This window comes from Podarcis tiliguerta (assembly GCF_965153285.1).
Source record: "Podarcis tiliguerta genome assembly, chromosome: 13".
Lineage (NCBI taxonomy): Eukaryota > Metazoa > Chordata > Lepidosauria > Squamata > Lacertidae > Podarcis > Podarcis tiliguerta.
The window spans coordinates 51,072,283-51,088,785 of record NC_139546.1 but is presented as its reverse complement, the minus strand read 5'-3'; the positions used below and the strand labels follow the sequence as shown (position 1 = coordinate 51,088,785).

At 47.9% G+C, this 16,503-nt stretch overlaps 1 protein-coding gene across 1 annotated transcript; it reads right to left on the bottom strand.

Moving 5' to 3' along the window:
* Positions 1-1,501: 1,501 nt before the first annotated feature.
* Positions 1,502-13,932, bottom strand: KCTD11 (potassium channel tetramerization domain containing 11). The gene is made up of 3 exons (XM_083410663.1): positions 13,825-13,932; positions 8,237-9,331; positions 1,502-2,526 (listed from the first exon to the last, which is right to left on the bottom strand). Exon 2 carries the CDS (start codon positions 9,307-9,309, stop codon positions 8,326-8,328), a length of 984 nt encoding a protein of 327 aa, XP_083266789.1. The 5' UTR covers positions 9,310-9,331; positions 13,825-13,932; the 3' UTR covers positions 1,502-2,526; positions 8,237-8,325.
* Positions 13,933-16,503: the final 2,571 nt, after the last annotated feature.

Genomic DNA, 16,503 nt, shown 5'->3' with positions numbered 1-16,503 from the left:
CTTGGCCATTGTGGGAACCTCTAAAGCAGGCATAGGCAAACTCCGCCCCTCTAGATGTTTTTGAGACTACAATTCCCATCATCCCTGACCACTTGGTCCTGGTGGCTAGGGATGATGGGAATTGTAGTTCCAAAACACCTGGAGGGCCGTAACCGGCTGTAAGGTAAAGGTAAAGGGGCCCTGACCATTAGGTCCAGTTGTGGCCGACTCTGGGGTTGCGGCGCTCATCTTGCTTTAATGGCCGAGGGAGCCGGCGTACAGCTTCCGGGTCATGTGGCCAGCAGGACTAAGCCGCTTCTGGCGAACCAGAGCAGCGCACGGAAACGCCGTTTACCTTCCCGCCAGAGCGGTACCTATTTATCTACTTGCACTTTGAGGTGCTTTCGAACTGCTAGTTTGGCAGGAGCAGGGACCGAGCAACGGGAGCTCACCCCATCGCGGGGATTCGAACCGCCGACCTTCCGATCGGCAAGTTCTAGGCTCTGTGGTTTAACCCACAGCGCCACCCACGTCCCTATACTTCTGAATAAGTAAGGCATACTATTCATAGTATCAAATTGTAGATTTCAACGGAAGTATCACAAAGTTCAACGAAAAAAGCAGAAGACCCTGCGATCAGTTCATTCTCTAGTCAGTTCATGCATAAGGTCCATACATATATAAGTGTCTATTCCACCTTTCTGTTCATAAGTCCAATAATCCACATGAAGGGTTCTCACAATTCCACAGAATCCTTTCACAGAGCCTAAGACAAGGATTTCCGGAATATTAGCCTTTTTTCGCCATCTAAGGCTTCATCAATAGAACAGGCTCATATGTAATATTACGGGATAGTGGATCTTATAGCGTAGTAGTGGTTACAGACAGGTGGAATAAATACTTATACTTGTATGGACTTTGTGCATCAACTACCGTATTTTTTGCTCTATAAGACGCACCAGACCACAAGACGCACCTCGCTTTTGGAGGAGGAAAACAAGAAAAAAAATATTCTGAATCTCAGAAGCCAGAACAGCAAGAGGGATCGCTGTGCAGTGAAAGCAGCAATCCCTCTTGCTGTTCTGGCTTCTGGTATAGCTGCGCAGCCTGCATTCGCTCCATAAGACACACACACATTTCCCCTTACTTTTTAGGAGGGAAAAAGTGAGTCTTATAGAGCAAAAAATACGGTAACTAGAGAATGAACTGATCCACTGGGTCTTCTGCTTTTTTCGTCGAACTTTATGAGACTTCCTTTGAAATCTACAATTGGATACTATGAATAGTATACCTTATTTATTCAACAGTACAGCCGGTTACTTCTTGTGTTCACAGAGTATGTTTCACGTAACCATAGGTTTGTTGTTGTTGTTTTGCTCTAAAGCTACTGCAAGGTCGCTGAGATAATTTATTTTTATGTTTGCTTCTCCGCACATCCACAAACAAAGGTGTGCATTTTCTGGGAATTCCCACCCAATTTCCTCCATTCCCACCCCCCAATATCCTCACCAAAGTCTGCATATTTTTATTAAAAAGCAAGCTTTATTGTACTGCGACACCGCGGTCAACCTCAGAGGCCGACACACCTGCTCACCGTCAGCGGCGGAAGGAGGATGGTAGTGACTCTTATCCCGAAACAGATGTTTGGCTCTCTAACTGACGAGAATACAGACCGCACAAAGGGCACTAAGAATAATGGGGCATCTCCAGGTGCGCTGAGAACCACCGTGGCAAAAGAAATATTTTTCTTCCAACAGGCCCTAGCCGTTTCCGAAGGAGTGGGTGTGCATCTCTACCACCACCGAAACACAGCTTTGAAAAGCAACTATTCAGATGTTCTCGTGTGAAGGGAATGATGCGAGAGGAAAATGTGAAGTTTTTACCCACTTAGCAACCAGGAAGTCTGCTAGACCAGCCTTAGCCAACATGGCGGCCTGCCGATGGGACTACAACTCCCATCATGCCATGCCAGCACGACGCTGAGGATGATGGGAGTTGTAGTTTGGCGAAGGCTCGCCTAGGCAGTGGCCACATTCCCACCACCTGAGAAGTGTTGATGTGCCTAAAAAAAAAAAAATATCTACAAGGCAGTCAGAAACAAGATAACAGGTCTAAAAGCCACAGTGCTCCTTGCAAAACCAAACCAGATTGAAACCGGTTTCATCATTAAGACTCCAGGCACACCTCCCAAGAAACCCTCAAAGGTTCAATTTGTGAGTGTTAAAAAAATGCCTTTTGGGTTTTCCAAAAGGCACACGATTGCTAAAGCCAGGAGGCAGCCCGTTTCACGCCTAACGTCAAAGTGTCCTCAGTGAAAAGCGTTAACAACTGTCTGTTTGCATGGCCATGATTCTCCCCCAAAAATGCACTTGTGTGTTTCGAAACCCATCCAGCCACCTTCAGCCCCTTCTCCCCTTTGTAGGGTATTTGGTTGCTGTGGTTCTAAGGTGGAAGATTTAGGTGAGGCGAGGCACGACGGAGAGCCCCAGAAATTCAGCTCAGCTGTGGGAACTGGAAGCCGAAGGCACAGGAGACTTTAATAAAAACCTAGAAGAAGAATAAAAAAGAGAACGTTAAACTTTGGGAATCATAGAGCTGTAGAGCCCAGTGATGGCCAAGCTTGGCCTTCCAGCTGTTTTGGGACTACAATTCCCATCAGCCCTGACCACTGGTCCTGTTAGCTCGGGATGATGGGAGTTGTATTCCAAAAACAGCGGGATGGAACGAAGACGCTTTAAAATCCGTTTCCAGTTGCCTTAGGAAAAACTCCTTGAAATTACCACACAGATGGTATTGCACTCCTTTTCAAAAGTCAAAAATGTTTCTTCCGTTACTGCTGGAGAGGTTGCGATAAACTTGGCACATATCATCACTTTAATTTTGACAGATATGATCAATATTACAGTGGTACCTCGGGTTACATACGTTTCAGGTTACAGACTCTGCTAACCCTGAAATAGTGCTTCAGGTTAAGAACTTTGCTTCAGGATAAGAACAGAAATTGGGCTTCGGCGGCGCAGCGGAAGCAGGAGGCCCCATTAGCTAAAGTGGTGCTTCAGGTTAAGAACAGTTTCAGGTTAAGAACGGACCTCCGGAACGAATTAAGTACTTAACCCGAGGTACCACTGTACTAAAGAAAAAGATTGTTTGCTGCCCAAAATTAACATTACTATTTTTTGATGACACCGATGTAGATATATTGTAAAAAAAAAAATTTAAATGGTCTTATATAAGACCTGGGCAGCACAAATAGGAATTGCAACTCAACAGAAAACAGTCCCAAATCTTGCCCCAGAGACTTGGTAACACTCCCTCTGGAATATGGCTATCATAACAGAAAAAATTAGGGATAATTTGAGATTTCAGCAAGGACTGGAGCCTGTTTCTCTGGTCTCCAGATGTTCTTAGACTACAACTCCCATCATCTCTGACTAGGAATGATAGGATTTGTAGTCTGTCTGGGAACCCAAAGCTGAGGCTGAATTAGATAATTGGACAACACGGATATTCTTCGCTTTCAAACCCACGCGCCACGGTACTCATTCCGCGTGCCTATTTTATAGCTGGAAGGCTTTTCACCTTTCAATTTCCATCTGTTGTCGTGGCTGTTGCAAAATGAAAGAAATCTCGACCAGAGCAGAACCGAGAGAGACTGTGAGCCCCATTGAACTGAGCTCCCCACAGCACAGACCCATAACAAAGGCTGCCATTCTGGGAGCAGCCAACCCATAATACAATGGCCTGCTTGTCAACCCAGAAAGACAAAGATCAACCTCCCCACCAGCCATCTGGCCTGCCCGAGGTACCACTCTGCAACGAACCCGAGTTCTAAAGATGCCAATAGAAGAGCTAGAATGGCTCAGTGTTTGCCTTGACACACCTCAACCCATCTCTCCCCCTGTTTGGAACAAGACATGCACAGTTCTGGTTGCCTCGCCTCAAAACGGAGATTGTTACGAGTTGGAAAAGGTCCAACCCAAACGGTCAAGGGGATGGAGCAACTCAGATGAAGAAAGGCAGTTTCCCTGTTTGTTGTTGTTGTTGTTGTGTCGTTTAGTCGTGTCCGACTCTTCGTGACCCCCCGGACCAGAGCACGCCAGGCCCTCCTGTCTTCCACTGCCTCCCGCAGTTTGGTCAAACTCATGCTGGTAGCTTCGAGAACACTGTCCAACCATCTCGTCCTCCGTCCCCCTCTTCTCCTTGTGCCCTCCATCTTTCCCAACATCAGGGTCTTTTCCAGGGAGTCTTCTCTTCTCATGAGGTGGCCAAAGTCTTGGAGCCTCAGCTTCACGATCTGTCCTTTCTTCGCATCCATTCTTCGGCGATCAGCCTTCTTTATGGTTCAGCTCTCACTTCCATACATCACTACTGGGAAAAGCATAGCTTTAACTATATGGACCTTTGTCGGCAAGGTGATGTCTCTGCTTTTTAAGATGCTGTCTAGGTTTGTCATTGCTTTTCTCCCAAGAAGCAGGCGTGATAGTTGGACGGTGTTCTCGAAGCTACCAGCATGAGTTTTGACCAAACTGCAGGAGGCAGTGGAAGACAGGAGTGCCTGGCGTGCTCTGGGCCATGAAGAGTCGGACACGACTAAACAACAACAAAGCTATAGCCTAGGGCCTCACTCTCTTGGGGGCCCCCAAATACTTTAAAGGGAAAAAACCTGGATGTACATTTCCCAAATATAAGATAAAAAGCAAATAAAATAAAACCTACCTACAGCAACAGGGTTTTGTGTAGGCTCCTATGATGTAAGTCACGGGCCCCGCCTGCTCCCTAAAATAGCCCTGGTTTGCTCCTTTCTATATATAGGGTGCCTACATTCTGCATGGACTGGTTGCCTGGCAACATGGGCAAATGACTTGAGATACCTATGAGGTCCATCAATGACCATATAGCATATAGTCCAACACAAAAAAACAGTGACAATTTGTTGTTGACAAAGGACAGCTGGACGTATAAAGGGCCCCGTTACCTTCAGTAGCTTAAGGCCTCATCAAACCTAAATCTGGCCCTGTGGGCAGGGTATAAATTTATTATTATTATTATTATTATTATTATTATTATTATTATTATTATTATGGAGATGAGGCAAGTTTGAGCAACCATGGCAGGAGTTTATAAGATTTTGCCTGGCGTTGGGAGTCAGAGAAGTTCTCCTCCCTCTCTTGTAACGCTAGATCGTGCGAGGCTGAAGGCTGGACGATGCAAGCAAATAAAAGGAAGTCCTCCTCCATAGTTGACCTGTGGAACTCCCTGCCACAGGAAGCGGCGATGGTCAGCTTTCAAAGACAATCAGAGAAATTCACAGAGGAGACGACTCTCGTCTGGGAGGAGGCAAATGCTTCTGAATATGAGCCGCTCGGAATCCCAAGAGGGGAGAGGGGTCTTGGGTTCAAATCGTGCGTGTGAGTTTCCCTATTGGTTGACCACTCTGAGAACAGGAGGCTGGACTAGAAGGGCCATTGTAATAATAATAATAATAATAATAATAATAATAATAATAATAATAATGGAGGAACCACAATTCAGGTGGAAGTCCTATTCTATCGCCCAGAATCCCCAGCCCATCCTTGCAGCTAAACCCACTAAAGACAACCAGCTCATCTTGCTTGGGTTTGGGAGGGGCCCAGGTGACCGGCCCCCTCCTTCCCTTTGGTAAAGACAGGTTGGCCGACTTTGGAGGAAGCGACGCCCAGATCCTAGCAACACTCTCGCCCAGGTGAGTCATCGCTCCCTGGAATCCGGCCTCTGAGACGAGCCAGAAATTTATCTTGAGCACTTTCGGGGCAGCAGGAACAACAAGGGTACCACTGCACACGTGCAAAGTTCCTTTCCCTCTTCAGGGAAGAGCCGTGTCGACAACACTGAGCTCAATTGGTGTGACTCCATATGAGGTCGCTTTGAGCATTCCAGCCCAGCCAAATGGGCAGGGTATAAATAAATTTATTATTATTATTATTATTATTATTATTATTATTATTATTATTATTCCTTTCATTCCCTTACTATACTTATACAACAGTGGTGCCCCGCAAGACGAATGCCTCGCAAGACGGAAAACCCGCAAGACGAAAGGGTTTTCCGTTTGCAGAGGCGCTTCGCAGGACGAATTTCTCTATGGGCTTGCTTCGCAAGACGAAAAATGACGAAAAAATTCGATTTTTTTTTTTTTGCTCCAAAACCCCTTATTTTGAATCGCTAAGCTGCTAAAAGCATTTTAGCAGCAAAACCGCTAATCTCCAAAGCGTTAAAAAGCCGTTTTTAGCCCTTAAAATGTCAATAGCGCTAATAGCGCTACTCCGCTAATGGGCTTGCTTCGCAAGACGAAGAAACCGCAAGACGAAAAGACCCGCGGAACGGATTCTTTTCGTCTTGCGAGGCACCACTGTATCTGAAAAAGTGTGCATGCACACGAAAGCTTATACAGTGGCACCTCGGGTTAAGTACTTAATTCGTGCCGGAGGTCCGTTCTTATCCTGAAACAGTTCTTAACCTGAAGCACCACTTTAGCTAATGGGGCCTCCTGCTGCTGCCGCGCTGCGGGAGCACAATTTCTGTTCTCATCCTGAAGCAAACTTCTTAACCTGAAGCACTATTTCTGGGTTAGCGGAGTCTATAACCTGAAGCGTATGTAATCTGAGGTACCACTGTACCAAGAACAAACTTAGTTGGTCTCTAAGGTGGGACACGGATGGTGCTGTGGTCCAAACCACAGAGCCTAGGACTTGCTGATCAAAAGGTCGGCGGTTCGAATCCCCGCGATGGGGTGAGCTCCCATTACCCAGTCCCTGCTCCTGCCAACCTAGCAGTTCGAAAGCACCTCAAAGTGCAAGTAGATAAATAGGTACCAATCTGGCAGGAAGGTAAACGGCGTTTCCGTGCGCTGCTCTGGTTCGCCAGAAGCGGCTTAGTCCTGCTGGCCACATGACCCGGAAGCTGCACGCTGGCTCCCTCGGCCAGTAAAGCGAGATGAGCGCCGCAACCCCAGAGTCAGTCACGACTGCACCTAATGGTCAGGGGTCCCTTTACCTTTAAGGTGCTACTGGACAATTTTTAATTTTAAAAAAATATATTTACAGTCATACCTCGGGTTGCAGACGCTTCAGGTTGCGGACCGCTGAAACCCGGAAGTACCGGAATGGGTTACTTTCGGGTTTCGGCAGTCACACATGCGCAGAAGCGCTAACTTGTGCTTTGCTGAATCGCAACCTGCGCCTGCACAGATGCACTGCTGCAGGTTGCGGATGCTGCGGGTTGTGAACGTGCCTCCTGCACGGATCAGGTCCGCAACCCGAGCCTCCACTGTATTCTTATGCAAACATTGTTCAGCAGGGAGAACGCTTGGCTTGCTGCTCTGACTTTTGACTGCCGATATTTTGAACTCTGAACCCAGATCCAAGTCCTGCCGAAAGTTACTGATTTGCCGCACGGCCTCTTAATTTTTTCCTCCAAATTTGCCTCCCTCTCTCTCCCGTCTAACTGTTCTGAAACATCCGTCGCAGTTCGAGGAACCAGGTTGTTGGCGTCCAAATTCAGAAATATTTCCCCCAGACCTGAGAGGACCCTGCCTTGCAGAGGCCATCTCTGATCAGAGGAAGGAAATATTATATACGGTATACCCAGGGGCTGTAGAGAGACCATGGATAGTTCTTAAAAAACAATTAGTATCCTTTATATATTTTGCCTTTCCCACACACACACCGCCGAGACCGCGACTCAAGTTGGCCAAGGAGGGAGCAAGTCTTTCTTCTCTCGAAAGGCAGTTCCAAAGTTGTTTGGGGGCAGCCACCACCGAGAAGGCCCTGTCCCACGTCCCTGGGAGGGTCGTGGGACTGAAAAATGGTAGCCCCCCAAAGGATCTCAAGAACCCAGGAAGGTTCGCTGGGGAAAATGGCAAAAAGTTCATTTTGCATTTCATAAACCGCTTTGAGGTTTGTTTGGAAAAAATAAAAATAAATGGTGTATACAGGAGCAGGGACCGAGCAACGGGAGCTCACCCCGTTGCAGGGATTCGAACCGCCAACCTTCTAATTGGCAAGTCCTAGGCTCTGTGGTTTAACCCACAGCGCCACTCGCGTCCCAATAAAAATGTATGTGTGTGTATGTGTGTGTATATTTGTATATGTGTATATGTGTATGTATATGTATATGTATATGTATATGTATATATATATAAAGGAACTTGCCCATCAAGCTGAACTCAACAAGCACCAACCTTCCCTCCTCTTCCATTACGTCCCCTCCAGTTTCTTACCATCTCCATCTTCCTTTAAGACGGCGCTGATCTTCGCGCGGCGCTGCTCCTCTCCCCCTTCCCGCCCCCGGCATTTGGTCACATAAGGCTCAGTGCCGGACGAACCGCAAAGAGCGGGCGTTCAGGATATCCGCCGGGTCGGGGAAGACGGAATCCACGCGGAAGCCTTGCGCCAGGGCCACCTTCAGCACCTCCTCTAGGAATTCGTGGCCCGTACGGACCTCCCGCCCGCCAACTGCCAGAGGCTGCAACTTCTGCTTGGCGTACTCGGCTACCGGAAGTTCGGCTGGGCGCGGCGCCCACTCCAGGCAAAGGTGGTGGCACGTCTTGGTGTCCACAGGGGAGTAGTCCCACGCCTCCTCGTCCGATTCGTCGTCGTCCGTGGAGTCGCCCGGCCAAATCCCCAGCTCGCCGCCGGTCTCCGAACCGCCCAGCCGCCCCTTCTGCCCTCTGAAATCTCCGTTGCCGACGACGGAATCCCTCACGGAATTCCTCGGGAATTGTCCCACACCCTTCCCAGAATGCCCCTCTTCCACGCCACTGCCCGATTGGCCCAGCCGCCTCCGCAGCAAAGCCAGGAAGTGTTTATCGGTGCAGAAGACGTTGGCCGTGAAGATTTGCAGGCAACTGGAGCTCAGCTCATAGTTCTGCGGCCCACGGCGGACGTTGAAGTGCACCAGGCGTTTCCGTACGTCCACGTCGGCGTGCAGAACCGCGTTCCTCCTCTGCCGCCAGCGCTCTGCCTCCACCCGCCGGAGCTCCTCCAGGAGCGGCCGGATCTGGTAGAAGTCCGCCTCGGCCCGCAGGAGGGAGAGCTCAGCGTAGCCCTCAGGCAGGTCCAGCCGGCCGAAACGGAGGAAGTTGAGGATGTGGCGGAAGGCTTTGCCGTCGCGGTCAATGAAGTAGTTGCCGCAGCTGTCGGTGAGGGCCGGCTGGGGGCCGCGGAACATGGCGCCCAGCATGGAATCGGGGAAGCGGGTGAGGGTGTCCAGGGTGGTGCTGTAGAGCTTGCCGCCGACGTTCAAGGTCACCAGGCCGGGCGTCCGCCCCGGGGCCTCGCAGGTGCCCGGCATCGTTGCGAAGGGGGGATTTCACCTGGCGAAAGAAGCATTTGTGATCAAGGTGGCTCACCTGCCAGGTAAGTATCAGTAATATCCAAAGGCAACATGATGACCAAATACAACGATACAATGTCAATATATAATCTATTCAGAACATTAAACAACATGAAATATATACTCTCTGGAAAACCAAATGAACAGAAATCTTATAAATCTCTGAAAGTCGCAAAATGTGTACTCTGGATGGATTCTCATGAAAACGTAGAACCAAATAAACATACCGTATTTTCTGCTCTATAAGACGCACCAGACTACAAGACGCACCTAGTTTTTGGAGAAGGAAAACAAGAAAAAAATATTCTGAATCTCAGAAGCCAGAACAGCAAGAGGGATCGCTGTGCAGTGAAAGCAGCAATCCCTCTTGCTGTTCTGGCTTCTGGGATAGCTGCGCAGCCTGCATTCGCTCCATAAGACGCACATACATTTCCCCTTACTTTTTAGGAGGGGAAAAGTGAGTCTTATAGTGCAAAAAATACGGTAAGTCTTTTAAGTCTCTGAAAATCTTTGTAGACTATACAGTGGTACCTCGGGTTAAGTAATTCATTAATTCATTCCGGAGGTCAGTTCTTAACCTGAAACTGTTCTTAACCTGAGGTATCACTTAAGCTAATGGGGCCTCCTGCTATCGGTGCGCCGTTGCTGCACGATTTCTGTTCTCACCCTGAAGCAAAGTTCTTAACCTAAAGCACTATTTCTGGGTTAGTGGAGTCTGTAACCTGAAGCATTTGTAACCTGAGGTACCACTGTATAAGTCAATAGGTCAAAATCTTATCTGGTGAAAACAAGCAGCAAAGCTTTGTTTTAGGATGTCCAACGCTGCCAAAGTGGTCCGCAAACAGACGTGGTGAACAGTGATTCCGGATATACCCAGTGTTTCGTGGAATTCTTCTTCAGCACAGCAGGAGGATACAGAAATGCTTCAAAAACCTATCTATATGGTGAATGTATAACAACAATTGCTATGGAGCAGTGGTCATAAAGTATGTAAGGAAAGTTGCGAAGGAGGGATTTCACATGGCGAAAGAAGCATTTGTGATCAAGGTGTCTCGCCTGCCAGGTAAATATGTCAGCTATACATGGAGGCACAGAACAGCCATCGTGGTTGATAGCCATCCATCACCCTCTCCTCCTCCTTGAATATCTCCAATCCTCTTTTAAAGCCATCTAATTTGGTGGGACGCTGGTGGCGCTGTGGGTTAAACCACAGAGCCTAGGGCTTGCAGATCGGAGGGTCGGCGGTTCGAATCCGCGTGACAGGGTGAGCTCCCGTTGCTTGGTCCCTGCTCCTGCCAACCTAGCAGTTCAAAAGCACGTCAAAGTGCAAGTAGATAAATAGGTACCGCTCTGGAGGTACCTGCTCTGGTTCGCCAGAAGCGGCTTAGTCCTGCTGGTCACATGACCCGGAAGCTGTACGCCGGCTCCCTCGGCCAATAAAGTGAGATGAGCATCGCAACCCCAGAGTCGGCCACGACTGGACCTAATGGTCAGGGGTCCTTTTACCTTTAATTTGGTCTCTGCCTGCTGTGGCAGGGAGTTCCACAGTTTAAACCATGCGCCGTGTGAAGAAGGACTTTGTTGTATCTGTCCCGGCTTTGCCGACGTTCACGTTCCTCAGATGTCCGCATATTCTATTGTTATGAGGGAGGGGAAAAGCTTTCCTCTATTCTCTTGCTCCCCATCATTCGTTTTATCAACTTCCATCCTGCTGCCTATGACCTTTTCTCTAAAATCTCAAACGCTGCAAACCTTCTATCCAGTCAGGAGTTTTGCTTGCCTTCTTCTGAACCTTTGCGTGTGAGTAAGCAACTCTTCTGACGCATTAAACATGTTGTTAAAGGAGGGGGTGGGAGCCTGTCTGGGGCCCTCCCAATGTTACTGGACTACAACTCCCATAATCCCTGGCTCCCGCCTGTCTGGGGCTGATGGGAGTTCGAGTCCAACAACATCTTGAGTTCCCAGCCCTGCCCCACGGATTCTTTTCTACAAATAGACCAGTAGAAGCTGAGGTCAAGGCAGTGATTAAGAGCTGAATGCATTTATTCTCCCCGTCCTTTTTGACGCCTTGCTATGACACATGCATGTTTCATCTCAAGGCAGGTAATTACTTTTTGCGGCTCGGGCCTCCAAGCAGCAAACATTTAAAAACATAAATACATTACACAGTTGAAAATTCACAGGAAACTTTTCGCATTCCTCACACAAACACCGACAATGTCCGGGCCTCAGAATCAGGCTTCCGGAAAAGCTTGCTTGGTTGTTTTGTTGCTGTTGTTTTCTCTCTTTTTTTTTCAGAGGGGGAAAATGTTTCTAGACCTCAAGGTTGCAAATATGTGACTGGAAGTCACACAGGCAATCTCAGAGCCCAGGCGGGGGTGGAATCACTGCCCCAGAGAACATGCAATTTAATTTAATTCAATTTCAACAAAGGGAAAGGGGGAAAACTGAAGCAAGTGTGTAAGGAAAAGATAATAATAGGGCATTCAATAGAGCTACACACTGGAGGGTTTTTAATCTTCACTGGAAGTTTTTAAACAGAGGTTGGATAGCCATCTGTCAGATTCTTTAGCTCAGGGTTGAACTAGAAGACGCTACAATTCTATTTTATAGATAATAATAATATATTTATACCCCGCCCATCTGGCTGGGCTTCCCCCGCCACTCTGGGCAGCTTCCAACAAAATATTAAAATACTGTAATACATCAAACAATAGATAGATAGATAGATAGATAGATAGATAGATAGATATGTATATATACACACTTTTCATTTTAACACTGTCAATTTTGGCTTCTGCTTTTTTGGATAAATTTTACATCTCCTTGTTTGTAAAGTTTGATTTTACCAGCATTTTCTTGTGCACATATTACGGGATTTCATGTACAGATTTTCATCGATTAAGTGGCATGTATAAATACCGTAAAATAACAATAAGGGGGTCCCTTTGTGTGGCTTCCTTCCCAGAGAGCCCTTAAGGTTGACTAATCACCTTTCCCCCCAAATAAATCGACTTTCCCTTCTCAAAGATTTCAAAGTTTTGAAGACAATTCATCTAGGCAATCGACCAATTTAAACGTTGAAGCTCTGTAAGGCTGGAGGAATCCTATTTATAGTCCTTCTGCTTGGAATATGTTTTTTTATTTGGACAGGAGGCGGAGCGAAATATGGGTTCCAATACAATACAACTAGCTTGGGGTCTGAACAGGAAACCTGCAATAAAATTGGGAGTTTTGACAAGGCGCTCAGGGTGTAACTTTCATGGGGCAGTTCCACAACAATTGAGCCAAGCTGAGTCAGGGTATTGGGCGTTGTAGTCCAAAACATCTGGGGAGGGGCGCCATGTTGGCAAACGCTGAAGAAGGGGAAGAAGGTCTGATCAGTTTAATATCGGGGTTGTGGGTTTGAGCCCCATGTTTGGCATTGCAGGGGGTTGGACTAGATGACCCCATGAGGTCCCCCTTCCTAACTCTACCCAGTAGACCTGAAGGAGCATCTCCACCCCCATCGTTCTGCCCGGACACTGAGGTCCAGCGCCAAGGGCCTTCTGGCGGTTCCCTCATTGCGAGAAGCAAAGCTACAGGCAGAGGGCCTTCTCGGTGGTGGCCCCCGCCCTGTGGAACGTCCTCCCTCCAGATGTCAAAGAGATAAACAACTACCTGACATTCAGAAGACATTTTAAGGCAGCCCTGTTTAGGGAAGTTTTTAATGTGTGACATTTTTGTGTATTTTTGGTCTCTGTGGAAGCTGCCCAGAGTGGCTGGGGAAACCCAGCCAGATGGGCGGGGTACAAATAATAAATTATTATTATTAATTATTATTATTATTATTATTATTACAAACCTGTGAACCTTCTTTTTTAAAAAAAATAATTCCCCAAGCCAGGAGAGACCCCCCCCAAACTTACGGTCAAAAACAACCTTTTCAAAAAGGGTTTTTTTCCCAATGCATATTCTGTAAGCTTTGTGTATAGCTTTTACATGAGTTGAACTTCTAAAGGTCGCTTGTAACGACATGAACAAGGTTTTGAAATTGGATTAAGATATAAGATTATAAGGACGTGAATAAGTATAAAATAATGGAACCAGGAGGGAAGCCAATTAAGATATATGATGTGGATTTCTGAATGTGTGTGGTTTTGTTTTGGTTATATAAAACGAATAAATTGTATCTAAAACGACGACAACAACCCGAAGGGAATGAGATCAAAGCACAATAAGTTGTTAAAACAGAATTAAAAACCTGATCTTCCAGAAAGAGGCTGGCTGTACCAGGAAAAGACTTCAGGGATGGCTGGTGGACTAGAAATATTTCAGCCCAGGATAAGGCCCCCACCTATCCAACCCAAAAGGGCCTGGGAGTGCCTGGGGGGCGGGATCCTTTGGAGGGGGGTGTCCTAAGGGGGGGAAGGACCACCCAGGAGGAAAACAGAAAACAGGGGGCCCCGATCCTGCCCGGAGGGGTCGCTGTACCTGGAGCAGAGGCGAGGTTTCTGGGCGGCTCCTGGTGCCGGCGCAGGAAGTGGAGCGCAGCGCTGCGCGCAGCTGAGCTTATCTCGGCGCCGGCCGCGCTTTATAAGGGAGGGACCGGCCGGGGGGGCGGGCAGGCGCCGGTCTCCGCCCCGACGGACGCCCGGGAAGGAGGGAGGGAAGGGAGGGAAGGGACCCAGGCGTCCGGGGCGGGCGTTCTCTCCGCCCCCGCCCCGCGAGGCGCGTCTCGCGCGTCTCCCTAGAGCAGGTATGGGGGATCCGGGAGCGAGGAAGGGACCCAGGCGTCCTGGCACCCCCACCGATCCTCCAGACCCCCCCCCCGCTTCTGCAAGAGGGGGGAAATGGGAGGGGGGAATGGGATGGGTAATCTGCAAAACAAAAGAAAAAGCTATCATGTCTGGGGTTGTTTATGTGAACTTTTTGGAAATTCAATCAATGTTTAATAGGTTATTGTGTTTTGTTGGAAGCCGCCCAGAGTGGCTGGGGAAACCCGGCCAGATGGGCGGGGTATAAATAATAAATAATAATAATAATAATAATAATCAAATATATGTTTGGAAAAATGGAGGGGAGGTTTCCCAGCGCCCAAGTATGGAGATCCAGGAGCCTCGCCGCTTCCGACGTCTCCCCGCTCGCAGGAGTCTCTTAGAAGCGAGGAGGGGACCCAGGCGTCCTGGCACACAACCCCCCCCCCCCCCACGATCTTCCAGATACCCCTGCTTTTGCGAGGGAAAAAATGGAAGAAGAAAAATCACGGGAAATGGGATGGGAAGTCGGAAAAAAGAAAAGAAAAATCTATCATGTATTGGGTTATTCATATGAACTTTTTAGAAATTTAATAAAATGTGTATTTGAAAAATGGAGGGCAAGTTTCCCAGCGCCTATGTCTTTGAGCTGCTAGCCGGAAATAAAAAACTCCTGGATCTCCGCAGTTGCTTTAAACCTACCCTTCTCCAAGAATAACACTTCACTTTCTGCTTTCCATGGAGTTGTAAAGCAGGGTTTCTGAGCATGTGAAGAGTGCCTTTGCCAGAAGCCCAGAGTCGGCACAGGTTGGATAGCCACCTGCCATCGATGCTTAATTGAGATTCCTGCATTGCAGGGGGTTGGACTAGATGACACTGTTAACGGAGAACTCTGAGGTCTCCCTTGGACAAAAAACAAGGACACCAGCCAGGAATACCAGAGCAAAAGAGCAGCCAGTAGGCTTGGTCTTGATTGAAGACTGTCGGGACAGGACTCCCACCTGCCACCAGGTGGAACAAGATGGAAGCCCCGAACAAGAGAGCCCCCAAACTTTTATTAGCTGCTCATCCCCATGTTACCCCCCCCCAAACTACATCACTCATACATCACGGTTACATCATGAAAGGGGAGGTCTGGTGGCCGGAATCTGAGCATCCTGGACCCTGCCCCATGGTTCCCCTTGCCCTCCACCAAACACCCATCAAGTGAAACAAAAGAGATATTGACATTTCCCTGTTTCCCAGCCAAGTTCATCCCACCCTTTTGTCTTCATCTGGGATTGTTCTTTCTGGAATGGCTACCTGTCTGGCACTCAGGTATCAGGAGGCCAGGGATTATCACTCAGGCAGAGGGGCTGCTGAGGAGCTGAGCTCACATGTCTATATGAATTTGTGAAGTTTTCCCAGTGAGCCAGTACAGAGATACATTTATCAGTGAATTATTTGGTATGGTGCAGCAAAGGCCCTTTGAATAGATAGGAAGAAACTGTGATGGGGTGTTTTGTGGGGACAATTCACAGAAGTCACAAAAGCGATTGTGCTGGTTTTGGTAGTGGGCTGCATGTGCCTGATATCTGCTGGAGGAGCACCCCCCCAACCTATACATAAATTCCTGCGACAACCCTCAGGGTCCCTTCCAACTTTGATTCTATGAATGGATTGGGACAGGAAAGGACCTGCAGGTCAGGCGATGCGATGACCCAAGCAGGATTCAGGCCCAACAGCGCACCTCCTGTTAGAAGCACAAGGAAAGGGGAAATGGTCTTGTTTTTTCCTCTACCCTCCGCAAGCCCCACTCCTCTCCTGCTGACGCCGCCCAATATGACCTCTTTCTCGCCTAAGATGCCAGAAGATTAAAGGAGGCCACTCTTCCCGCAGGCTGCTTGGGATCTAAAAGATGGCAGCAAAGCATCCTTTCCAGAATATAATTATATCTTCTCCCACATTCCTTGCTTATCTTCTGTTGCATCAGTTTGGGAGCCCAGAATATGAATTATTCCCTTCGCAGCAAACCCCAAGGGAAGCGAGCCAGCCTGAGATTTCTGAGTCCTACCCACCCGGGAAGAATGGCAGATGAAGTTGATGGACTACATGGAACTGGCGGAAATGACTGGCGGAATCCGAGACCAGGGAGAGGAGTCGGTGGAAGAAGACTGGAAAAAGTTTAAAGATTATTTACAGAAATACTGCAAAATTAATGAATGCTAAAAGATTGTTGGAATGAAGTTATATGGCTTTAGTAGAAATGTTATAAGGATTTAAGTATAAATAGATTAATGGAATTTTAAAAGTAAAATAAGGTTAGAATGTGTTAAGATAATTATATGACAGATAACAGAGGAAGATGGAAAGGAATTGCTGAAACATTTGACAGAAGTGGAATACAAAAAGGGAGGTGTGAGGAGGTCGGTGAAAT